Genomic DNA, 21,308 nt, shown 5'->3' on the forward strand with positions numbered 1-21,308 from the left:
TAATAAAAAAGTATTTATTTGTTTGGTGTGAAATCTTGAAAGATATTACAACTTCAACAGGTCACTAAACTAAAAAACAGGCAGGAGAGCTGTTTTTGAACTTGAAGACGTAGCTTGATGTCTAGAAGTAATTAGCAATATAACCTTGTTGTCTTAGAAACTCAGAAGAAAGTGTGTGCTACAGCTCCAAGAGGGGCCAAGGAGATCCTGCTGTCTGCTGTGTTTCTGGAGCACAGGATGGGGCTGGTAAAAGGGGTACCCATTGCTTCACCTCCCTCCTTTTCTCTGAGTGCTTTAGAGTCCCTGGTGTAATGTGTGCTCCTGGCTCAGCAGCCCCTCTGAAAGTCTCACACTTAGAAACTCTCACCAGCCTGAATCTTTATTCCTGAGATTTTTAGCTCATGTTCTCTCATTCTCTAGTGATTCTGAGAATGCTCTGGTCTCTACACAAATGCTAACCATTGTCTCCAGCTTTCTTCATCTAGAAATGAGGCTCTTTGTTCCCCTTCATTCTGGCTATTTCTCATTAAGTAGATGAAAGGAGACAAGTGGCAGCCCTTGCCTATCTAAAAGAAAATCTTTTAGAAGCAACATCAAGGGGGGAACATAAATGTTTATAGAAGCCATTCTAAAGATATAAATTAAGGTATCCTGGTAGATATAAATTAAGGTATCCTGGCTTTGAGTGTTTTATATCAAACAGTGATCACCAAAGAAAAAAGGTATAGGTATGATCTTTCGACTTTTGCTTTATTTAAGTAAAATAACTATGAAATTTCATGCAGGTATATAAGTGTTTTGTAGGTTGTTACCTTGATTTAGAAGCACATATCTCCATAATTCTGATTGTAGCATCACTGTAATCTGTAATCCAGAACTGCAGGCTTCATCAAAAAAATCTGGTATTTGGTATTAATCAAATGCCATGATATTTGCACCTTTTTGCACATTTTTGAGTTACATATTTTATAGATCAGATACTATTTACCAGTTTATAAAATACCACTGTACACAGTTATCAAATGGTGAACATCATTGTTCAGAGATCATAAGGCAGAATGTCCTTGTAAGAAAAAGGTTTGCACATGTTTGGTAGGGAAAAGGGTGGGAAATATGGAAGAGAGCAGATCTTTATGTGAATTCTAAAAGCAGGCACGGAGAAGGAAAACTCTTTTTGCAGCAAACATATGCCTGCACATTCTGGTTAGGAGATCATGGAATAACATTTGCTTAATGTGCCCAGAGAAGGTTCTGAAAAATAAGTCATGTAACAGGCAGGGTCCAGGGCCGTGACCTCAAAGTTTGGTTTATTCTGCCAGCTGTGTTGAAAATATTTCCATATGGGTACACTGACAACTTTACCATTAAACACAATTCTTTGATCTCTGTTAGTCTGTGCAGTCACGTGGATAAAGAGTGCTGGTGTTTTGTAAAGATTGTTTATAAAAGAAATATAATCAGTATTGAGAACTGGACTGAAAGACAAGCTAATATCCTGGCTGGCATTACCAGGTACTGTCATGAGAGACTGGGTTCAGAGGCCAGTTTAAGGACACATCACAGTTTTGCTGAAATTCTCTAATTCTCTTTTCCATGAGTTAGGATTTAGAATTTGGCCTTTGACTGGTGTTTGGGTGAGCACAGCTTCAAAGTCCTTGTAATTGACAGGGATTGATGGCTAATCATGAATGGTTCTGTGCTGGAAAGCTGCATGACAAGTTAAGTAATTTAGAAATGCTCTATTTTTTCCATTTGGCAGTCAAGGTATAATAAAATAGCAATTTCTTGAGTCTATCAGGCAATACCTAGGCTGAGGAAGTGGATATATGGAAATATCTCCTGGTGAACCATTCTAACCCTCACATACTTGTTAGGTTGCTGCAGAAGAACAGGTTTGACATTGTCACCAGTGATTTGTTCTGTTTCGCAAAGCAGGCAGCTTGGACTTAGAGATGCTCTCAGGCCTTATTAACAAGGCCTAGACTGCTCTTTACTGTTAAATTTTAATGGATTTCCAATTACAGGAATCTAAGAACGTATTTTTTCTGTTACCTCTTTTCCATATGAAGATCTATTTTATTTTTTTTTTTGTTGCATTTTGCGAGGCCAAGAAAGCGTTGAAAGAGGATCAATGTATGCATTACAGTAAATGCCAGCAGAAGGTTCTTGCTGTTCCTGATTCCAGTTCTGCTTCTTGTTGGGAAGTGCAGTGTGACAGTCATGTTGGCTGGCCTCGCTTCTCAGGGTGATTTCATTCTCCTAACTGTATATCTGCCACTCCTGGCTTTGCAATATCAGTCAGATGTGTGTCTTTAGAGTAAATAGGTATGTTAGGGTCTCTTCACCTTTATAACTGTAACATTCTATCAATGTTTTTCATTTGTTTCAGAGGACCATCCAAAACAGAAATTGTAATAGAGAGTGAGCAAATGCAGGACCAAAAATGGCTGAATTTGCACTCAGACTGGAAGAATAAAAATGCATCCACTTTACATGCACTTCTAGTGAATGGGTAAGTAACAGGTTTAAAAAGACCTATTTCACTGCTGTGAGTGGTCACTTACCAGTGCAGGATGACAAACTCTGGTAAGCTATTTTAACATGGTGTCTGTGTATAAATCCCAGCAAATTCTCATGTTAGTTGTTAAGATACATTCTGCAATTACTTTAGTGTCAGGGGCCCGTTCTGGTAGAATAAGAGCATTGGAGTGATAAAGAGGTGATGCCCTTGAAGCACCTGGACCAAACAGCTTGGATAAATCTCTGCTGAGCAAGAAAGTCTTGCAAGTACTATAGAGCAAAATCTGCAGACACATCTTTCCATCCTCTGCAGCCTGAGTAGTCTGGATTAATTCATTTGGAGCAACTGGAGCTCCTTCAGTGGAGGCTAGATCCACTTACAGAAGGTTTCCTTAGCTCTGGCTTCAGATGATTCCTTTTAATTAACCCAACTAAAGAGGTAATTATTAATGAGAAGCCAGGATCTCATGGTTGAGACATTCAAAGTGTGACTTTGAAGAGCCAGTGAAGTAAAAATCCAAGGCAAACCTGGGAGAGCCTAATCCCCATGGGCAACTGCATTCTTCAAAAACCACATTCATAATTTCCCTTTGAAATGCCCAGAAGCTTTCAGAACATTCTTCTTCCACATAAAATCCTTGTGTTTCACAAGAAAAGATGTCTTGAGTAACTGCAGAGATACAATATGTGTGAAGACAAAAATCTGAGGAAGAAATCTACATTTCTTTTGCTTGGCTCCATTATTTTCTATACTCAAAGTATTCCCTAGTGGCATAAAACTAAACAGATTGGCTTGCAAGGGCCTAATTTGGCTTTCTTACATCTCAGTTCTGTACCTTTTTTGTTTTACATTGGTATTTTCCCCATTCCTTTAAGTTAATTAATAGTTTTTAATCTAGAAGGGGCATCACTGAAGGATACTTGAAAGTTGTCTTTTTAACTCGCTGATTTTCCTTTCTCACTGTCTTTTTTCTCTAGCCTAAAAGTATCTAAATGCTTTTCTCCAGAGTAATACAAGAATAAACACCTTGGGTTGTGACCAGATTTAAAGGCAGATCCACAATTCTATTCTGTTCAGTCACTAAAGTGCAAAGCAGAAATTTCAAGGTACTTTTTGACATTTTTGGAAGAGGTCTGCTAGAAAACATATGAAGTAATGGATCTGGAGCCTCTTGAGTTACAAATTGTATTTACAAAAGATTTAGTTTTGCCCAAAGTGCAGGTTAAAGGAGGGAAGAGACATCAGTAGTGATTATTTTTAAATCTATAGCATAATTGAAAAATACATGTAGGAAATAGATCTTCCAGTCCCCCTGAATTCAGAAAATGGATAAGAAGAAGTGAGAAGCTGAGGAGGAAGGGTGCGTGAAGGGTGAGCCTGTTTTTGTTTTGGCTGCATCCAGTGCAGATGACTGGGAAGTGCCCCTGAGCCCTGCAGTCTGGCTGTATTCATCTGTGTCACCTGCAGCATGTAAAAGGTTTCTGCTGTGGAGTATGCTGGATGTTTAAAGGAGTTGCCAGGCTTCTGGACTAATGGGAACTTGGCCAAGAACTAACAAACACACCACTAAATCAAAAAGTTTTGATAGGAGGGAACAGCACAGTGCAGGCAGTGCACACATAAAGGCTTAAAAGTTTTCTCTTTAGAGCTGGCTGGATGGTAAGTAAAAAAAAACAAGTGTAAAACACGAGCATGGCTGGTCTCAGTCATATTCCATGTATTTTCTTTGCCTGTCAAAACTGTGCACAAAATTTAATTTCCTGAAATTGGTTGTCTATCTCTACTATCTCTAGAAAAATAATTTTTTGAACTGGGTTTTCTGGAAGAGAAATAGACTGATTCTTACGGTGTATGAATGAGTTATATGCAATGTAAGGGACAAAGGTTTGGTGAAATTCCAGATTCAAGCTAATCTCGTGGGCTGGCTGACACTGTTGTTTTGCCCACATTAGTATCTATGATTTAACATGAAATGCAGCCTCTTTTTAGGTGGTTGCAGTTTTAAAGATGCTGCCTACCTGCTGGGATTAAAGTCTGCAAAGAATTACCTGGCAAAGAAATGATCTGTGTATTCAGGTCTGCACCTGCCTCAGAAAAACATGTACACAGTAGGAATGAAAAAACTGTGGAAATAAAAAGGCAATCAGCTAGTTGTGCAACAGTGTTTGCTGGATTTAATTGTGATTTCTCCTCCCTTGGCAAAAAAAAAATCAATTCTTCCCTCTCTTATCTGAAGATATTCAACAGCAAGCAGAAGTTTTTGTTGTTCTAATACCTTCTGCAGATTTCCTGGATTCTTTTAAAATAGCCAAACTCTTAGGCCATGAAAGATCATCTGTTAGCAAAGGCATTTCAAAGAAAATCCTGTCCTTTGAGTGTAAGGAAGAGGAGACTGGCAATCTGTGCTTTCAGGTGCTGTAAATAAGAACTTGACAGACTGTGCATCCCAGCTGACCTCAGAGCTGGATCCACGCCCAGGGAGCAAGGCAGTCTGCAAAATACATGACACCTACTCATGAAATGTATCGTAAAGCTGAACTAATATTCTGAATTATCTTCAGGCAGATGCTGGAAGCCACGGATGATCTGGCATAAGAAGCTCCTTGACTGTCTTTTTACAGTTTGAGGGAATTTTTAACAGCTGGATTACAGCAATGAGTACAATACCTGTGCTGATTTTCAAATTACCAAAATGAATCAATTAATGAGATTTCTACCATGTTTTGTTTCAATATTTAGACAGACGTGTCAAAGCAGAAGCAAGGTGGCTCTCTTTTGCACTAAAGAAGGTAAGAGAGAAGTGCTTATAAAATAGATATTTTTCAAAATGTTTTAAATCACTTTGAAAATGCAGATGTTTAGTGTGGATTCATTCTGAATTTTTTACTACACCTCTGCAAAATCTAATTTTGCACTGGTTTATTTTTCCCTACTTTACTCAGTCTCATCAGCTTTTCTTATATTTTGACTAGGATGCTGTGTGTTAAGGTAGCCCATTGCTGATACCACTAAAGGAATTCTGTCAGCAGTTAGGTTTCCAAAGGTAATTTGATAAAACTTCCTGCTGAAAATATCCTTAACCAGCAGAGTGGTTAGCAGAGTGTCTGCCTGGGAGTTGAAGCTGTGATCTATTTGTTTAGTTCAGGAGGACAGAAGAACCTGAAGCAGAAAGTTATGGACCAAGTCTGTTGGCACAGGAGGTTGGGCAATTTTAAGTGGTTTGAAAATGCAGAAATTCTTCATCTCTGATGAAACCATGTTCTATAGACAAGAGGAGCTTTGCTGAAGAACACTTGAACTATGAAGTAGGTTGAGTCAGGGAAAAGGAATTACAAGACAGCAGCTAAATTTGGGAAACCAATCAAAACATTTTCTACTTGTCAGAGAAAGGCAAAAGCTCAAAGGAGCGTTCAGAAGTCTCGTTGAAGGTATTTTGTGCTGACATATGTTGCTAACTCTATGAAGTTAAATGAACACAGTAAGAATTATAAGGTACAAAAAAACATTGCTCCAGTTTATTTCTTCAGCACTAAATTCCCACATACATGCAATGGCAACATATCCTCCCTTGGGATGCTAGTTGCAAAAACTGGTGGTGTTCATTTGTTCTCTAAATTAACTGAGTACAAACAATAAATAACAAGCCTGGCGTCTTTCAAATCCAAAAAAGAAAGTGAAGCAAAAGTGAAGGGTTATTTTAGAGTAGTAACTGGCAGGTGGTAGTCTGGTGTAACTTCTAGTGGAAGTGGCTTGTAAAGTGTAATGGACGAAGTACTAGAACATCTTCAGATCTTCAAATATTCTCATTCAGTAATTTCTGCAGGCAAAGTGAGTTTTCTGCTGTGTAGCTGAGTAAACACCATGACATTAACCTCACACGTGACTTAAGAAAAACCTTATTATTAACTGAGCAGATTTCCAGAAGCAATTCTTCTGGATAATACAAAGTAGGCCAAACATGTCACTAGCTAGAAGGAAAAAAAACCATCAGGAAATCGGAGTGAAAGGAAGTCAAGATTCCAAACTTAGCTTGGTTAATATTTCAGACAAAATTAATAATCGGAGAGCAAATCCTTTGATCCAAAGGGATGCAAAAAGCGTCTCAGTGTTTGATACAAGTGTGTGTCAAAGGCTTTGGTTTGGTGATTTGCCTTGGTTGGTGGTTACCCTGAGCAATGCAGTGGATGAGGCCGTTTCAGGGCTGTGACAACGTCAAGGGCTGTGCCCAGCGCGGTGCCACTAACGCCGCTGTCCCCGCAGACTGCGGCCGCCGCCCCGCCGCCCGCATGAGCAAGAGGATCCTGGGGGGCCGCACGAGCCGGCCGGGGCGCTGGCCCTGGCAGTGCTCCCTGCAGAGCGAGCCCAGCGGGCACGTCTGCGGCTGTGTGCTCATCGCCAACAGATGGGTCCTGACCGTCGCTCACTGCTTCGAGGGGTGAGAGCGCTCAGACGTTTCACTGCTCGCGTGTTGTGTGAAAAATGCCTGTTTTATGATTGGCTTTTCGCAAATGTTGAAATGAATATTATGTGTGTTGGGTTAGAAAGTAATGCTGTATTAATTTTCTTAAGTAGTGTGTTAAGTATAGTTTTAGGTTATAACATAATGTTAAAATAGAAACTATGCTGTGTAAGATATTTTTTTTCTAAAAGAAAAGACTCGCACAGAGATAGCAGTCACAAGACACATAGATCTTTCAGAGAAAGAGAATTTATTCCTCCATTTTTAGGAGAAACAAACTTCTTCCCGCCTCGCTCAGGCAGAACAACGCTGTTAAGATTATGAAGAAGTTGACGATGACCAGACAGAATCCTGTATTTGAATAGAATTTATGCATTATGTATGAAATGTATGAATATGCAACAAGTTATTGTTTTTAGGAGTTAATCCTCTGTTAATGTGTGTCCTTTTTTGGGCTTGTGCTGCCCAGAGAAAGGTACCCAGACGTCCATTACTCTTTGTTTCTATTGTCTCATATTGTCCTAATTAAAATTGTCCAAATTATTATTACACCAATTGTAGTACTATTTTTATAACCATTTTATTACTATTAGACTTTTAAAATTTTAAAAACAAGTGATTAGTGTTTTTCACATATTGCATGTGTGAATTTACAAGTTCTCCCTCTAGCAAACACATGGGATGTAGGTAAAGAGGTAAAGACCTTTGCAGAACAGCCAGTCACAGAGACCTGGATTTAGGAGACTAAAAAGAAGGTAAAAGGTACAAACAGGCATCAGCTTAGGTTTTCACATTTTATTGTTCTCTGCTGGCATGTCTACTGATGAAAGCTAAATGAAGATGCCCTAACTTTTAGCAGGAAACAGGAAAAGGAAAAAGACCAAAGCACTAATTCTATAGCTGCCATATAACACTAATTCATACAACTGCCATGAGTTTAAAAATCATCCTCTGTACCAGTGTAGAAAAGACCCTGAAAAAATGCTGTGGCCACTGGTAGGAAGAAAAACTGAGTATTTATTCATGGTGCAAATGACATATTGAAATCACTGCCTTTTCTTTTTATGCAGCCCACTCTTTCATTAGGATTGCAATAATTAACAAGTCAGTATTAAGAGCTGACTGCCTCCTGGTATCAGAGGCCATGGTGGAAGGACAGTCTGGAGTGCAGAGGGTGTTTACATGTCTTAGCAATTGTTTTGATCATTGCCAACTTTTTGGTGCTAACCAATATTTCTGTTTGATGAACCACAGATTTCAGAGGGAGCTTTATTACCTGATTTATTTCATCATGTACCAAATTTTTTAAATTGAATTTCTAAAGATAATTTAAACAGGTGTTTTCTGCTGTAGTTAGCAAGTACTTCTTTGGCATATGGTTACTTAATCCTGCTTTAAACTGCAAATTATTTTAAACTGCACAAAACACTTCCTTTATGTTTAAGGCAGCAGAAATTCTATATTAAGCAAGATTCTCTTGAACTGATATTTCTTAATAGTGTTAGTCATTCACTTTTTCAGTAAAAATTTCGTCTTTTTTATTTCTGAAAAACTAAGTTTTTGGTGTTTGTCCTTCTAAACTAACAGTTTGCTAAACCTGTGTAATACAAACAAGAGTACTGTATTTTATCAGATTTTGGGTTCAGAAGGAGTTTCTCTTCCTTCTCCATCTATTTTTAAATACACTCCCGGAACATTTCCGATCCTTTGGAAGAACACTTCCTGGTGATCTAAAATAAAGGGTGAGACAGAGGTTCAGCAATATTGGACTGCTGTTGAATTTCCTGGATAAGATTCCTCTTATTACTGAAAGATAAGCAAAGCAACTGTCACATTATAAAGTAAAAATTCTCCCAGTTTTGTCAAATGCAGAAAAAGTGCCACTACATTTTTGTGCTGTTTATTTACTCCTCATGTAGAGCTGCATAATATCCCTGTGAGTTAATAGTATAACTTCTTTCTCATTTATATTCTAAAGACCTGAAGGTACTAAGATATTCTGGTCTAATAATTGACTGAGAAGTTATATGGACTTATTTCTCTTCTGCCTTTCTGAATAGACTGGGGAGGATGTACCCAGAAGCTGAAACCTTGAAATTATTCATTTGTAAGAACTTTTTTTTTGTAAGCTTAAGTATCATCAGCAAGACCATTCTTTGTCACAATTTTTTTTTACATAAAGTATTTTAAAAATTTCCCAAACCAACCAGATAATACATCAATATAAAGGGATTTTAAAATGTTCTCGTCCTTTATACAAAATGCTCCATTTTGTGAAACTCATGCGAAGTTTGGAATACAAAACATAAGGACCATATAAAAACAATACAAATAGCCATGAATACTTGTAGAGGGCATAAATAAAAAGGGCTGCATTAATATTTTGTTGTTTGCAAGTTTTCTTATTATAGTCCCCCTTGAGTTGTTTCAAGACCATTTTGAAATGCCTTACATCAAAGTAACCAAAACATTTAGAGATTTTTTTAATGTGTAGGACAATGCATTCTGGCTGACTACTTATTTCTCTAGGTAATGCTACTTTACAATGGTCATAAACACAGTAGTATATAAATATTCTCAGTACTTCATTTCTGTAACTTTATGGAGCAGCTCATGAATTGATCATGATGCTAAAATGATCATTACAGTCTTAAATGCCAGAATGTTCATCTAACTCTTAAGATAAACATAGTCTTGATTCAGCAACTGCATTTTTTTACAAATTACAGGAATTAAAATCCTCTTGAGCACTATCAAAAAGCTGAAATTTTGCATGCTTTTACTTGCACTGCTTTGAATAAGCTTCAGTCCTGTCAAAGGTGCTTAGTTACATGAATTGTCTTTCAGCAGTTGTGAAAAAAGGTGACTTTTTGGAGAGCTTTTAGCATCACAGACCAATTGGAAACCACAAAGAACCCACGACTAATCCTGTGACCAGTTAGGACAGAGAGATTACAGCCTCGAAGCCTTCCATAAAATCTAGGCTTTTCTGATGTGTCTCAACAAACAATAGTTCAGTGTTCCCCCCTGTATCATATGTATCATTGCTTTGTGGTCTTGTATGTTTACCAAAAAAGTCTCAAAAAAATTTAAGAGTCAAAGTAACCTTTGATCTTAGGCATAGAAAGTATACTTGGCACAGACTGAATGCTGAATAAATAAGGTTTTTTTTCCCATGGCTATCAAAACCATTTAATTTACACAATAAAATTGCTTATTTGAGACTCCTTAGGGTTTTCAGCGAGGCTTAACTGCTGTCAGCAGCAGACTACTGAAAAATATTCTCACCCCAGCAAAATCTGCATGATGTGCCCACCAGTGAGCGTGTGTAACGCTGGGAAGGATCCAAGGGATGACATTGACAGCCTTTAATAGAACAACTAATAGATGGTTACATATCTTCTGATGGAGTGAGCTTTAATGTGTTTGATTGCAAGCAGGAGGGAAATTAAAAGCATTGAATTCTGTTGCTCAGATCTTTGCTGTAAGAAATACGAAAAACCTTGACTGAAATGTCACTTTTTTTTCTTTTTTTTTCTTTTTTTTTTTTTTTTTTTTTTTTTTTTTACAAAGGAGAGAAAGTGCAGCTGTCTGGAAAGTAGTGTTTGGGATTAGCAATCTTGATCATCCATCAAGTTTCATGCAGACCCGACTAGTGAGGACCATCATCCTCCATCCACGCTACAACAGAGCAGTTGTAGACTATGATATCAGCATTGTGGAACTTGATGAGAACATCAACGAGACAAGCTATGTAAGACCTGTCTGCTTGCCCAGCAAGAACCAGTTGGTTCAGCCAGACACCTACTGCTACATCACAGGCTGGGGACACATGGGCAACAAAAGTAAGCTCAGTGTTTCTGTGACTTTTGAAAAGTAAGAGTATTTCTGTGACTTTTGAAAAACTTGTGAAGCTTCTACTGAGTTAATCCAATAAGTGATAATGTTACAAACTTTTGTCCATTTATACTATTACTGGATCTTAGTAAATAATGGGGAAGTGTAACTACTCTTGAAGGGATCAAGCTGTGACTATAGCCTAGCTTTTTCAAGCAGCAGCCTCAATTTATGCTCCGTAATACTTACTTAGACACTGACTTGATTTTTAAAAATATTGAGGATCTGGAAACTTCTATCAAGAAACGCCCCCACGTTAGTTATGACTTTACCTGTCTAAGTTGCAGTCAGAACAGTATTGCAAAGGTAGCACCTCTTCAGAAACCCTCTCAGTTCAGAGAAGGCTGGGGACACTGGAAGCACTGGCATAGAGGCTGGAGGAACAGGGTCATGAATTATTTCATACTTGTGGGACAAATTATTCCACAATCACAAGTGTTGTTTTTGTACCTCTGAATAGGTTAGTGTGTTTTCTTGTTTTGGGGCTGCCACAATCCTTGTCAAGAACTGTTGTGTTATGTAAATCTTTGGTCAGGTAAAATAATTCTGCATGAAGAGTATGCAAATTAGTCTGGCTCCAACACTTTTAGTGCACTAGCCATTGTGTTTCTGCCTTTGCTATTATTATAGTAATTACTAGGGATGGCTTTTCCATACATTGGGTAGGGAAATCTTTCTTTCTGTATTGCTTCAGTGGAACTTCAGTTGTAGTGGCCAGTTTAGATGAGGTAAAAATTAAACTGGATATGGGAATGGTAAGCTGTTTACTGGCATCTCTACCCATCTAAAATATCTCTACATGATGTCAGGAGAAAAACTCTGACAGGTTCTTTTTGCAGACTGGTAAATAGTTTTTTGTTCTCTAATGTAGTCAGAGTTGATTTTAAAGGTTTTATGCTAGGAAGCATCAAAACCCACTGTGGCTACATAGCATTTAGGTTGAACAAATTTGATTAGAATTTGAGCTCATTAAGTTGCTTGGACTAGGAAGAAGTCTTTTATTGTCTCTTGAACATATTACAATAATTTCATTAGGTTCAGATCCTGATTTCCTGTTCCTGGTACATTCTGTAAGTCAAATTTATCCAAACATAGCCAAAATAGTTCTGATTATTACCAAGTTTTACCATGACAGACACCAAGAAACAGGGAGGTCCTACCCTGGAACAGTGAATCAAACCTATTGTCCACTTCTCCCACATTACTATTTTCCAGCCACTACTGCCCCCATCTTATAAGTCACAAATTGCAGCATGTCAAGGTGTGAATGCTCAATAAATAGCAAATGTCACACCAGTCCTTGTGTGCTTAGTCCTTCTCCAGAATGCAACACCTAGTGCTCCTTACATTTAATACATATATAGAGAGCAATCTTTATAATGTATCCCAGTGGAAACGTTTGTCATACCTCATGGAGTCATAATAGGTAAGTATTTGTGATTTTGTGTATAGTAAACACCTAATTCTGCTTTTCAGTGCCTTTCAAGCTTCAAGAAGGAGAGGTTCGCATAATTTCCTTAGAGCAATGCCAGTCATATTTTGACATGAAAATCATCACCAGCAGGATGCTGTGTGCAGGCTACGAATCTGGCACCGTGGACTCTTGCATGGTAGGCTTCTCTGTAAGGAGAAAGTTTCCAGAAACAAAATTGCTTTTAGAAATAAAAACACTGTGATGTTAATTAGGTATAGCGTACTTTATGTATTCTAGGAATGACAGCTGTCTATTTATATACTTGAACCCAACTTTTATCATTACTATTATTGTTAATATTGGTGTAAAGAACTTATCTTCATGCTACTGAAATGCTGCTTGAAGACTCTAGGGTTTATCTTTATTAGTTAAATTTTTAATTTTTATGAGCCTTTTGCAGGTTATTTTTTGTACAAATGTAATGGGTAATAAATACTGGTAATGCTGCATGTGGCTACACAGTTCAGCAGGTTTTTACAGCTGAGTTATTTGCTAAATGCAAATGGCTGTGGGAAATGTGACATAGCTTTAATGATGAGTGCTGGCCACGTGTGTAATAGAGTGATTTTAACTTTCCTGTTGCAGGGTGACAGTGGAGGACCACTTGTGTGCGAGCATACTGCTGGGCGCTGGACTCTGTTTGGTTTAACATCCTGGGGCTCTGTCTGCTTTTCCAAGGTTTTGGGACCTGGAGTTTACAGTAACGTGTCACATTTTATTGAGTGGATTGAAAGACAAATATATATCCACACCTTTCTGCTAAACTAACTCCAGATGGTAAGGATTATGCTGACAGACAAAAGAAAAAAGGAATCAGCACTTCAACACTGAAGGTTTTGCAGTCCAGAAACTCTGTGAAAAGGAGTTTCAAGCTCTGTCTATTCTTGTTGTGGAGCAATGGAATATGCAGTGTATGTTACTGGTAAATCCTCTGCTCATGAATATACTTTGTGGTAGAATTAATAATCCTTTTGACTTTTCTTTTAACTGTGTTGTGGTGCTATTCTAAACACTGCAAAAAGCTTAAAAGAAAAGAATCAACCACTTTCTGCCTTTCAGCTATTAAAACTAAGCAGTAGCACAGACTAGAAGAACTTTTTAAAATAACCTATTTTAATACTATTCAGTTAGTAGCACATTCATTTTCACTCACTTCTTGTGATGAGGAAGGAACTTTGTGCATTCATGCGGCCCTGCAGGATGTACATTCGCAAGGACAACTCTCAACAGGGCCATACCACATGCTGGAGGGTGTGGAAGAGATTGATGGGTTTGTACATCCATGTGGCACAGGACACATCAAAGCACACGTGCAGGTCTCTAAAGGTGTGTAGCCATATGCTCCTGGCATGCCTGAGCTAGTGCATTTTGTCCCTCAGGGTGGTTCATTTGCATAGGCATACCCCTGTACTGTCCTCATTCCACAGCTTCTGTTCCCAGAGCCAGACTGGGCATCTCTCTGGGGTGATGCAGGAACCAGTAGGCCCACAGACACGTAACTGCCAGCGGAGGCACTAGAGACCAAAACTTTATTGTTCAGACTCTGTGGACAGCCTCTAGCACTTAATCTTCTGAAACTTCCAATGTCCTAATGTGTCTAGGAAACACCCATGTCTCAGCAGCACTACACTGAGCAGTGTATTTATCAAACCTGTGCCCCACTGGCTTTCCCCCTCACACTGTATGTGTGTTCAGCATACAAAGCATGCACTGACCATCTCCAGCCCTCCAAAAACCTAAGAGGATTGGCAATACCACTGCAATGGTTTTCCCTCCTAGAGTCAGCTAGTTTGGACATCTTGTAAGACATGGAAAATGCAGATTTAAATTGCAATAGATGCAGTGTGGGCACTGTCACAATATTGGGGAACTGGGTAATTTTTATAGGTCTCTTCTTGTACCTTGCATTTAAAGGTTAATTTTGACAGCAAGATAAAACATTTGGGAAAAGGAAAAAAGCAGAAGGAGTTTGATAGAAGACTTGGGATTCCAGCTTCTGTTGAAATGAGTATTAGAAATACCAGATGCAAAATACAACAGCTTCACCAGCAAAGGCTCAAGGAGCCCAGCTCAAGTGCTTGGTAGCCAGATGTGGAGTGCTCTGTGCAGTAGTAAGACACTGAGCCTTTACTTAACTTCAAAAGAATCTGGTTGAAAAAGATTATGATGGAGCTTGGCACCTTTTTATGGTGCTAGAGGGGAAGTATGTCCTATCAACTGCTGTAGATGATGTCCTGCACAGCTATCAGCCTTTAGGAGGCCACACAATAGGACAAGTCAGGAATCTGAGGACTACAGGACAAATCCACTGGGGAACAATGCATTTAAAATTTGTGTTTTCAGTGCTGTGCTTGGTCCCCTGTGAATCCAGCCTAAGGCACATAATAATCCTCTCTGCTACCTCTGGCACGGCCCCATGACAGCACGGCAGGGCCTTGTCAATAGCATGACTGACTGCTGCATGTGAAAACATGCATAAAAAAGACCTAACACATGGACATTTCAGGTACTATGAATCATGTTGCAACTTGTCTCCACAGATCTATTGCTTTTGTGAAGATTTATTTCTTCTCTCCATATCTTCTCCTTAAACATTGCTAACATTAGAACACTAGTCACACTAGACTGCACTGTAGACATAAATATTAATAAATACTCAATATTTATGTTATGGATTCTGAAACTAAGTGATTACTCAGTCACTGTTTCATGCTCAGAAGGAAAACTCTTTGAGGCTTTGCTAGGTTTGAGTGTTGGGGTTTTTTAGTATCTTAGGGATATAACACTTAAAATATTCTTCTTGCCCCAGCTATAAAAGAGAGAAGGCAGCTGTGACCATGTTTATCTAGTGCAAGTAGATTACAGCTGAAGCAGGTTATTGATGTCCTTGCCTCAAGGATATGGAGGCTGGAGCTCAGTTCTCATTCAGCTTTCCTCTGGGGCTGGGATCTCTGTGGCTGTAGGGCAGAAAAGCTCTGAGTCGTGGAGCTGGTTCAGGAGTTCCCTGAGGTGTGGGTGGCCCAGTGGTTGTTAGAGCCAGCTGGCTGGTGTCAGACAGGTTCTGGCCAGTGTGTTTTCCAAAGAGGTGCTGCTCCAGAATAAGCAACCCAGCCTGGCTGCTCTCCACCAGATATGGTCTGTGGTTAGCAGCTTTGAATTTTGTAAAGCACCAGAATACATAAGTCATTCATGTAGATATTAGCATTACCAAACGATAACATGTAACTACACATTTTAGTTACCTGGATTTGACCTTCCACCAGTTTCCAGAGTCCCTCCCAGGAAATGAAGTAGAGGCTTGCTTAAACATAAGGTCCAGGCCTGTCCTATATGGGATCAGTCTGAAGAAATTCCAGGCTGAACCCCATCCCAGATGGCTCTAGGAGGGAGCACTTGGGTCTTATCCTTTCCTATGACTGTGTCTGACACAACATTCCATATAAAGAGGAAATTTGTAATTTTATAGATGTATTTTTATACGGGGTTTTTTATGTGTGCACATGAAATAGGCAAACATGCTCCTCCTTCCACTGTCTCAGGCCTTTTCCTGTGTGCTGAACAATGGCTGTGATCACAGTTACGCTGTTTGTCCCACAGTGTAGCCTCATTGTAAGGTAACGTTTGTTGGTTTTGCTTCTAGCACAGCTGTATCTCCAAATGGAAGCAGTGCCACTCTCAGTTAAGCCAACATGTTTCTTTCTAGTTGTACTAATAAAAATTTACAATCATTTTCCAAATAACTTCTGTTGAACATGTGTTTTAATCTTTAGAGAGACTAAATGATAATATGGAGGTAAAAAGTTACAACTTTAGCAATAATGCCAAAAATAGCCTTCAAAAGGCATTTTTGAATCCTTAGCTGACCTTTTTTAGCAGCCCTGTTAGTACTGCAGTACTTGTGGAGATTCTGGCACTACCACCACTGTACAACTTCTAGTGTTTTCTGTGTGTGTGCTTCCAATACAAAATATTACTGGGAATACTGCTGTGGACAACTACTGTGAACTTAGAAATCTGAAAAATTAAAGCTGCAATCTGAACACATTTTGTTCTATAATTTTGCTCTGGAATGCAATTAGTTTTAAATAAAAAATCTCTTATAAGTTGTACACAGAATTTCAACAACATGGTACACATGCTGAAATCAAAATAATAAGCAGACAGAAGCTTAACACTGTTAAAATTTACCTTTCCACTGCAATAAGGAAGCCAGGACCATGAGGGTAAGAGTAACATAACAACAAATAATACAAAATTCACACTGAAATTCATCTATGGGAACATTGTTAAGACAGTCACATTTGGAAGTTGCCCATCAGCCTTGGCCAAGAGCCAGGGCTGGTGGGAGCAGTGGGTTCTCTGCTTTAGCTGGTCCTCAGCCAGTCCTCAGCCTTGTGCTGCAGCCAGTGGGGCTGTGGAAAACACAGCTCAGGCTAAACATCAGCTCAAACAGTGCCCCAGGAACAGACCAAAGCTCACTGTGCTGCCAGAATACTCAGCAAAGGCTGTGGCTGACTGCCACCCACAAATCTTTAGCACAGGTGTGGTTGCTGAGAAAGAAAAAAAAATTAAAACATGTACTTTCTTCTGTAAGTCAAACACTGCACATCAAAATCAGAGTTAAGGCTGTTCTAGATGTAGCTGTAAAGTTTGGGGCAGTTGAAAGTGATTCTTTTGGTCTGTTTTCATATTAAAGAAGTGTAAATGCTGTGCTTCCTTTCATGACATGTGGAAGGCACCTGTGAGATGCTCTTAAAAAGCTTATTTTCAAAATGGAAAAGACAGATTATGCTGTGCCTAAGTGGAGAAGCAAGCAGGTGATTGTGGTGTTTTCAGTGCGAAAAAAAATAATAAAGGGAACATTGAACTGTTGAGAAGCACAGGGAGTGCAATGTGTTTCCACCCTTCATTTGGCACTACTTTAGTTATGGCCAATTAATATTTTAAAGCTCTTCCTAAAGACTCATGACCCTCATCTCCCTTCAATAAAAGACAGCAAGTAATCACAGCAAATGCCTTCAGCTATTTCTTCTGTTTGTCCACCACAAAAAAACCCAACAAACCCAACCACCACACCAAAAAAACTTAACAGTCAAACAAAAATAAAACCCAACCTAACCCCCAAAGCAAGTTTTACCCAACAGATAATTATGTTATGACCCAGACTGCTTGTTGAAATCCTCTAATAAAATACAACTGTAGAGGGCAGTTTTAATCAATATGGAGTACCAATATGCAATAAACACACACACACACACACACACGTGTGTTACTTTTCACTACTTCAAGTGGTACAAAAGCATTTACAATCTCAGCAGAGAGGATCAGTGTCCTGAAAGCCTCACTGCACTAAGTTGTGAGTAATGGAGTGCTGAGGCTTCTAAAGAGTCACATAATAGCAATTTAAATGTCCATCATGGAGCTGGTGCTGGGTCTAACAGATGACTCCCACTCATATTTCTTCATGTCATTATTTTGATGCCATGGCTTAGTCAGAAGGTTTTACTTCTGATCTTACTCTGATCTTACTTACAGCTTTTGTATGAAAAAATGCAAACTCCTGACAGTAAATGATCATCTACCTGTCAAATCTGCTGGTAGGTTCTGCTTCTGCAGCAGAGGCAGCAAGAGGGCAGGTCACAGGCTGGTGCTGTCCCCAAACTCTTATTCACAGAGGCAGGGGGGACAGAGCTGAGGCCTGCACTCCCTCAGGTCACTGGAAATGCTGGAGCCCCCCCATCAAAGTTCAACATACCTCAGTCATAGAGACCTGTAAAACATGGACCAATCTCCTCTCACTGGCCACAGGTGCAGAGAGGCCATGGATTTAAAGTGCAGAAGAAACATTCAGGTAAGATAATGAAAACAAAACCACTATTTGAGGGCAGGAGAGCACTGCTTGTTTCTCTGGAGTTCATTACAGCAGGATAACATCCACTAGGAAGGACAAGGGTGGAGCTGAGCCTGCCTTGGGATTGTGGAGCAGAGTAGATGATTTCACTTCATCCCAGTAACTCTCTTCCTGTATGATTCTGCCCCAGTACCAGCTTGTCTCCCTGCATAACTTGCAGCCTTGCAGCTCTCATTTCTTGAAGAGAAAGCGGAGATGTTCCACTTGGGAAATTTGGAGTATGCTCATAGCAAGGTGCCTCCCCACAGCAAGAAGGATGCTTCAGATAAACATCTGAAAAAGTAACTCAAAACAACATGATCTCTTGGAGTTTGAATGTCTGCGGTCACTTCAAAGGCCTCTTCTTTATGTTAGAACCTACCAAAAACATTTTATCATATGTTGAACCGAACTAAAAAAAAAAAAAAAATTCAGAAATGGCTGTCATCACTTTCTCCTTCCACTACTTTTCTTCTACAGGCTAAAAAAAGTACATTTTCTCCCCTCACTTACACTAGGGATAGAGTCAGTCCTAATTACATTCTACCTTTTGAACACAGAGCTGTTTTAAACATTTGGTTACATGTGGTGACTGGCATTTGAATGAACTCAGCATGCCCCCAATATCTGCCCTGTATAGCAGCAGCTGTCCAGACCTCACAGTGTTTGTTTAAATTCTTTCAGAGATCTTAAAAGATATGGAATATGTAATGTTGATCATTGATGTGGAAAGCTCATGGTTCAATTAGAAAGCAGAGCCCTTGCCTGAAACATGGTGCCTAAAAATAAGCACACAAATCTGGGCAATTTGAAAACAGAAAAGTCTGAGAAAGTAACAGAACTAAAAATGGGCTCAGCACCAATAATTCATTAGCAGCTACAGTTTGAGGAAATTGTTTATTTCAACAGGTGCTAGTGAATACAAACAGATTTCCTAAGCTCCTCTCTAAATTGTCCATGTAACTTTTTGGGAATGGAAGTAAAAAGGAGGCAGTATTTTAGAGTCTGGAATCTAGAAGCTGCCACATGCACCTCAGCCAATTTTTGTGCAGTGTGTGAGCAGTGGAAAACTGGCAGAGGGCAGGACTCATCTATCTTGGGAGACACATGAACAACAGCACTTAAATGTGAGACATGCAATGCAAGATGCCTTCTTTTGAGCAGCCTTTAGAGACACATAAGCTGATTATTATAAAAGCTTGGAGAAATTTTAAAGCACCTGAGAGTGAAGAAGAGGGATGTTACCAGCTAAAAGCTGCTATTTGTAAGAGAAGACCTGAAGACAGACTGGAGCTCCTCACTGCTGCTGGCTGACAATTTTGCAGTACAGGCATGAGGTAGTTTAGAGAAAAGACAGCCAGCCAACATCTGAATTGGGTGAGGTAGGAAAAAAGTCCATTTTGGTGGCAGACAACGTGAAATGGCACATGGAGTCAAAATGGAGTGACACACCTGGAGGATGACCTGACATGGAAAACAAAAGGCTGCACTTAGGGTTTGCTCTTTATGTGAAGAAGGCAGTGAGGGAGCCATGTTACATATGTCTCATTTGGGCTTCCCTCTTATGGTTAAAATTGTGTTTGTCCAGCAGGGAGATGGCCCATGCAAGAGCCTGGTGAGCAAACTGGTCTACACTGCTTACATAAATTACTGTCTACACACACTACAACATGTAATAAAAAGTCTTGAAACAAGCCAACCAGTAACACAACATCCCAGCCCTGTAGCTTACTTCATTCTTCAGCAACTGATGAATGCCAGGGCATGCTAGGGTTCTGGGGCACAGTGTAAGGGAGCAGGCTGACTTACCTCAACTGGACTCTGTGAATCCACATTCATGCAATGCACTGTCCATAACACCACGAGGTGTTATGCAATGTTGCATACAAGAAATAAGAAGTATGCAAAGTCTAGTGTGTGAAGAAATATAAAAAATAATTCAGACATTTAGACTGTGAATATCTTAATAAATTACGGCAAAGTCTTACAAACAAGCTTTTAAGGAAATGTGTTTGTCATCTACCTTGGCTGAAGAAAACAAAACCACAGCATGGCAGAAATCAGCAGTTACTACTCCTGTCTTTAACCAGCTAGCATTCCAACTTTGTAAAATACAGTAAAGCATCTTCTTCACACAAAATAGAACTCAAAACTGCTCTGTGTGCTGGAGTTACAGCACTGCTGCCCTTTTCAGAAGCACACACAGAGACTTTGGCACATGATCTATTGCCACCAAATGTATTATTTCCCTTTGGTAAATTCAGTCTCTTCAGAGTTCAAGCCACTTGTACTCCCAGACTCATCCTGAATGTCTGGTAAGAAGGAGGTGTTCTTTAATAACCTATCTCTTGAACAGGTCTGAAAAGGTGTTTTAGATGCTGGCAAAACACTGTCAGTTCTTTCTTCCTCTGATACAGCACCTTCAGCTGAGCTGGATGGCACAGAAGTAGGCTGGAGCTCCACCCTATAATTCACATTGCACTCATCTTTCCATCTCTTAATTTCTTTCCTCTGCTCCTTGGGGGACAGTCTGACAAGGCACTTGGCTCTCAACACCGGAGATGGAAACAGTGTTCCTTGGAGAACTCTTATCAAATACCTACAAAATAAACACAGTTACAAATAAGCAGTTTAAAAGGAACCCCAAAACTGTTTCCAGTGACTAAAGGAAACCAAACACCATTCAAGTAGCCCTGAAGCCTAGTTCTTGGACTAGAACTAGGTGATCTTTAAGGTCTCTTCCAACACAGGCCATTCTATAATTCTATGATATGAGAACTGACTTAACTGGCAATTTAGGTTGGTTTAAATCACAGGTTTTTGCAGTGGATTTTCAGGCAACAGGGCATCCAATGTCTGTCCTTCCATAAGAGAACTTCTTTAAACCTCCAGTGGAAGCCCCAATCTCACTCCCTCATGCCAGAAGCTGCAGAGGACACCCTGGTTTCACAATGCCCTGGGTGGAGGCTTTTCAGGACCATACAAAGGATCATATCAGAAATAAACATTGGAAAAAACATGCATGTGACAGCAGTTGTCCCATAATAGGTACTTCTGCTTCAAATCA

At 39.5% G+C, this 21,308-nt stretch overlaps 2 protein-coding genes across 3 annotated transcripts in view; one reads left to right on the forward strand and one right to left on the reverse strand.

The window, feature by feature from the left end:
* The window catches only part of CORIN (corin, serine peptidase), a 119,859-nt gene extending 102,533 nt beyond the window's left edge, over positions 1–17,326 (forward strand). For both annotated transcript variants that reach the window (XM_058803488.1, XM_058803489.1), the window contains exons 17-22: positions 2,390–2,512; positions 5,261–5,310; positions 6,782–6,956; positions 10,554–10,825; positions 12,354–12,487; positions 12,937–17,326. In XM_058803488.1, the coding sequence (XP_058659471.1) occupies positions 2,390–2,512; positions 5,261–5,310; positions 6,782–6,956; positions 10,554–10,825; positions 12,354–12,487; positions 12,937–13,119 (937 nt within the window). In that variant the 3' untranslated portion in view covers positions 13,120–17,326. The remainder of the gene's footprint in view (positions 1–2,389; positions 2,513–5,260; positions 5,311–6,781; positions 6,957–10,553; positions 10,826–12,353; positions 12,488–12,936) is intronic.
* Positions 17,327–18,604: 1,278 nt separating this feature from the next.
* The window catches only part of ATP10D (ATPase phospholipid transporting 10D (putative)), a 39,584-nt gene continuing 36,880 nt past the window's right edge, over positions 18,605–21,308 (reverse strand). The window contains exon 23 of the mRNA XM_058803648.1: positions 18,605–20,840. Within this exon, the coding sequence (XP_058659631.1) occupies positions 20,483–20,840 (358 nt within the window). The 3' untranslated portion in view covers positions 18,605–20,482. The remainder of the gene's footprint in view (positions 20,841–21,308) is intronic.

The sequence above is a fragment of the Ammospiza caudacuta genome, chromosome 4 (genome assembly GCF_027887145.1).
Source record: "Ammospiza caudacuta isolate bAmmCau1 chromosome 4, bAmmCau1.pri, whole genome shotgun sequence".
NCBI lineage: Eukaryota > Metazoa > Chordata > Aves > Passeriformes > Passerellidae > Ammospiza > Ammospiza caudacuta.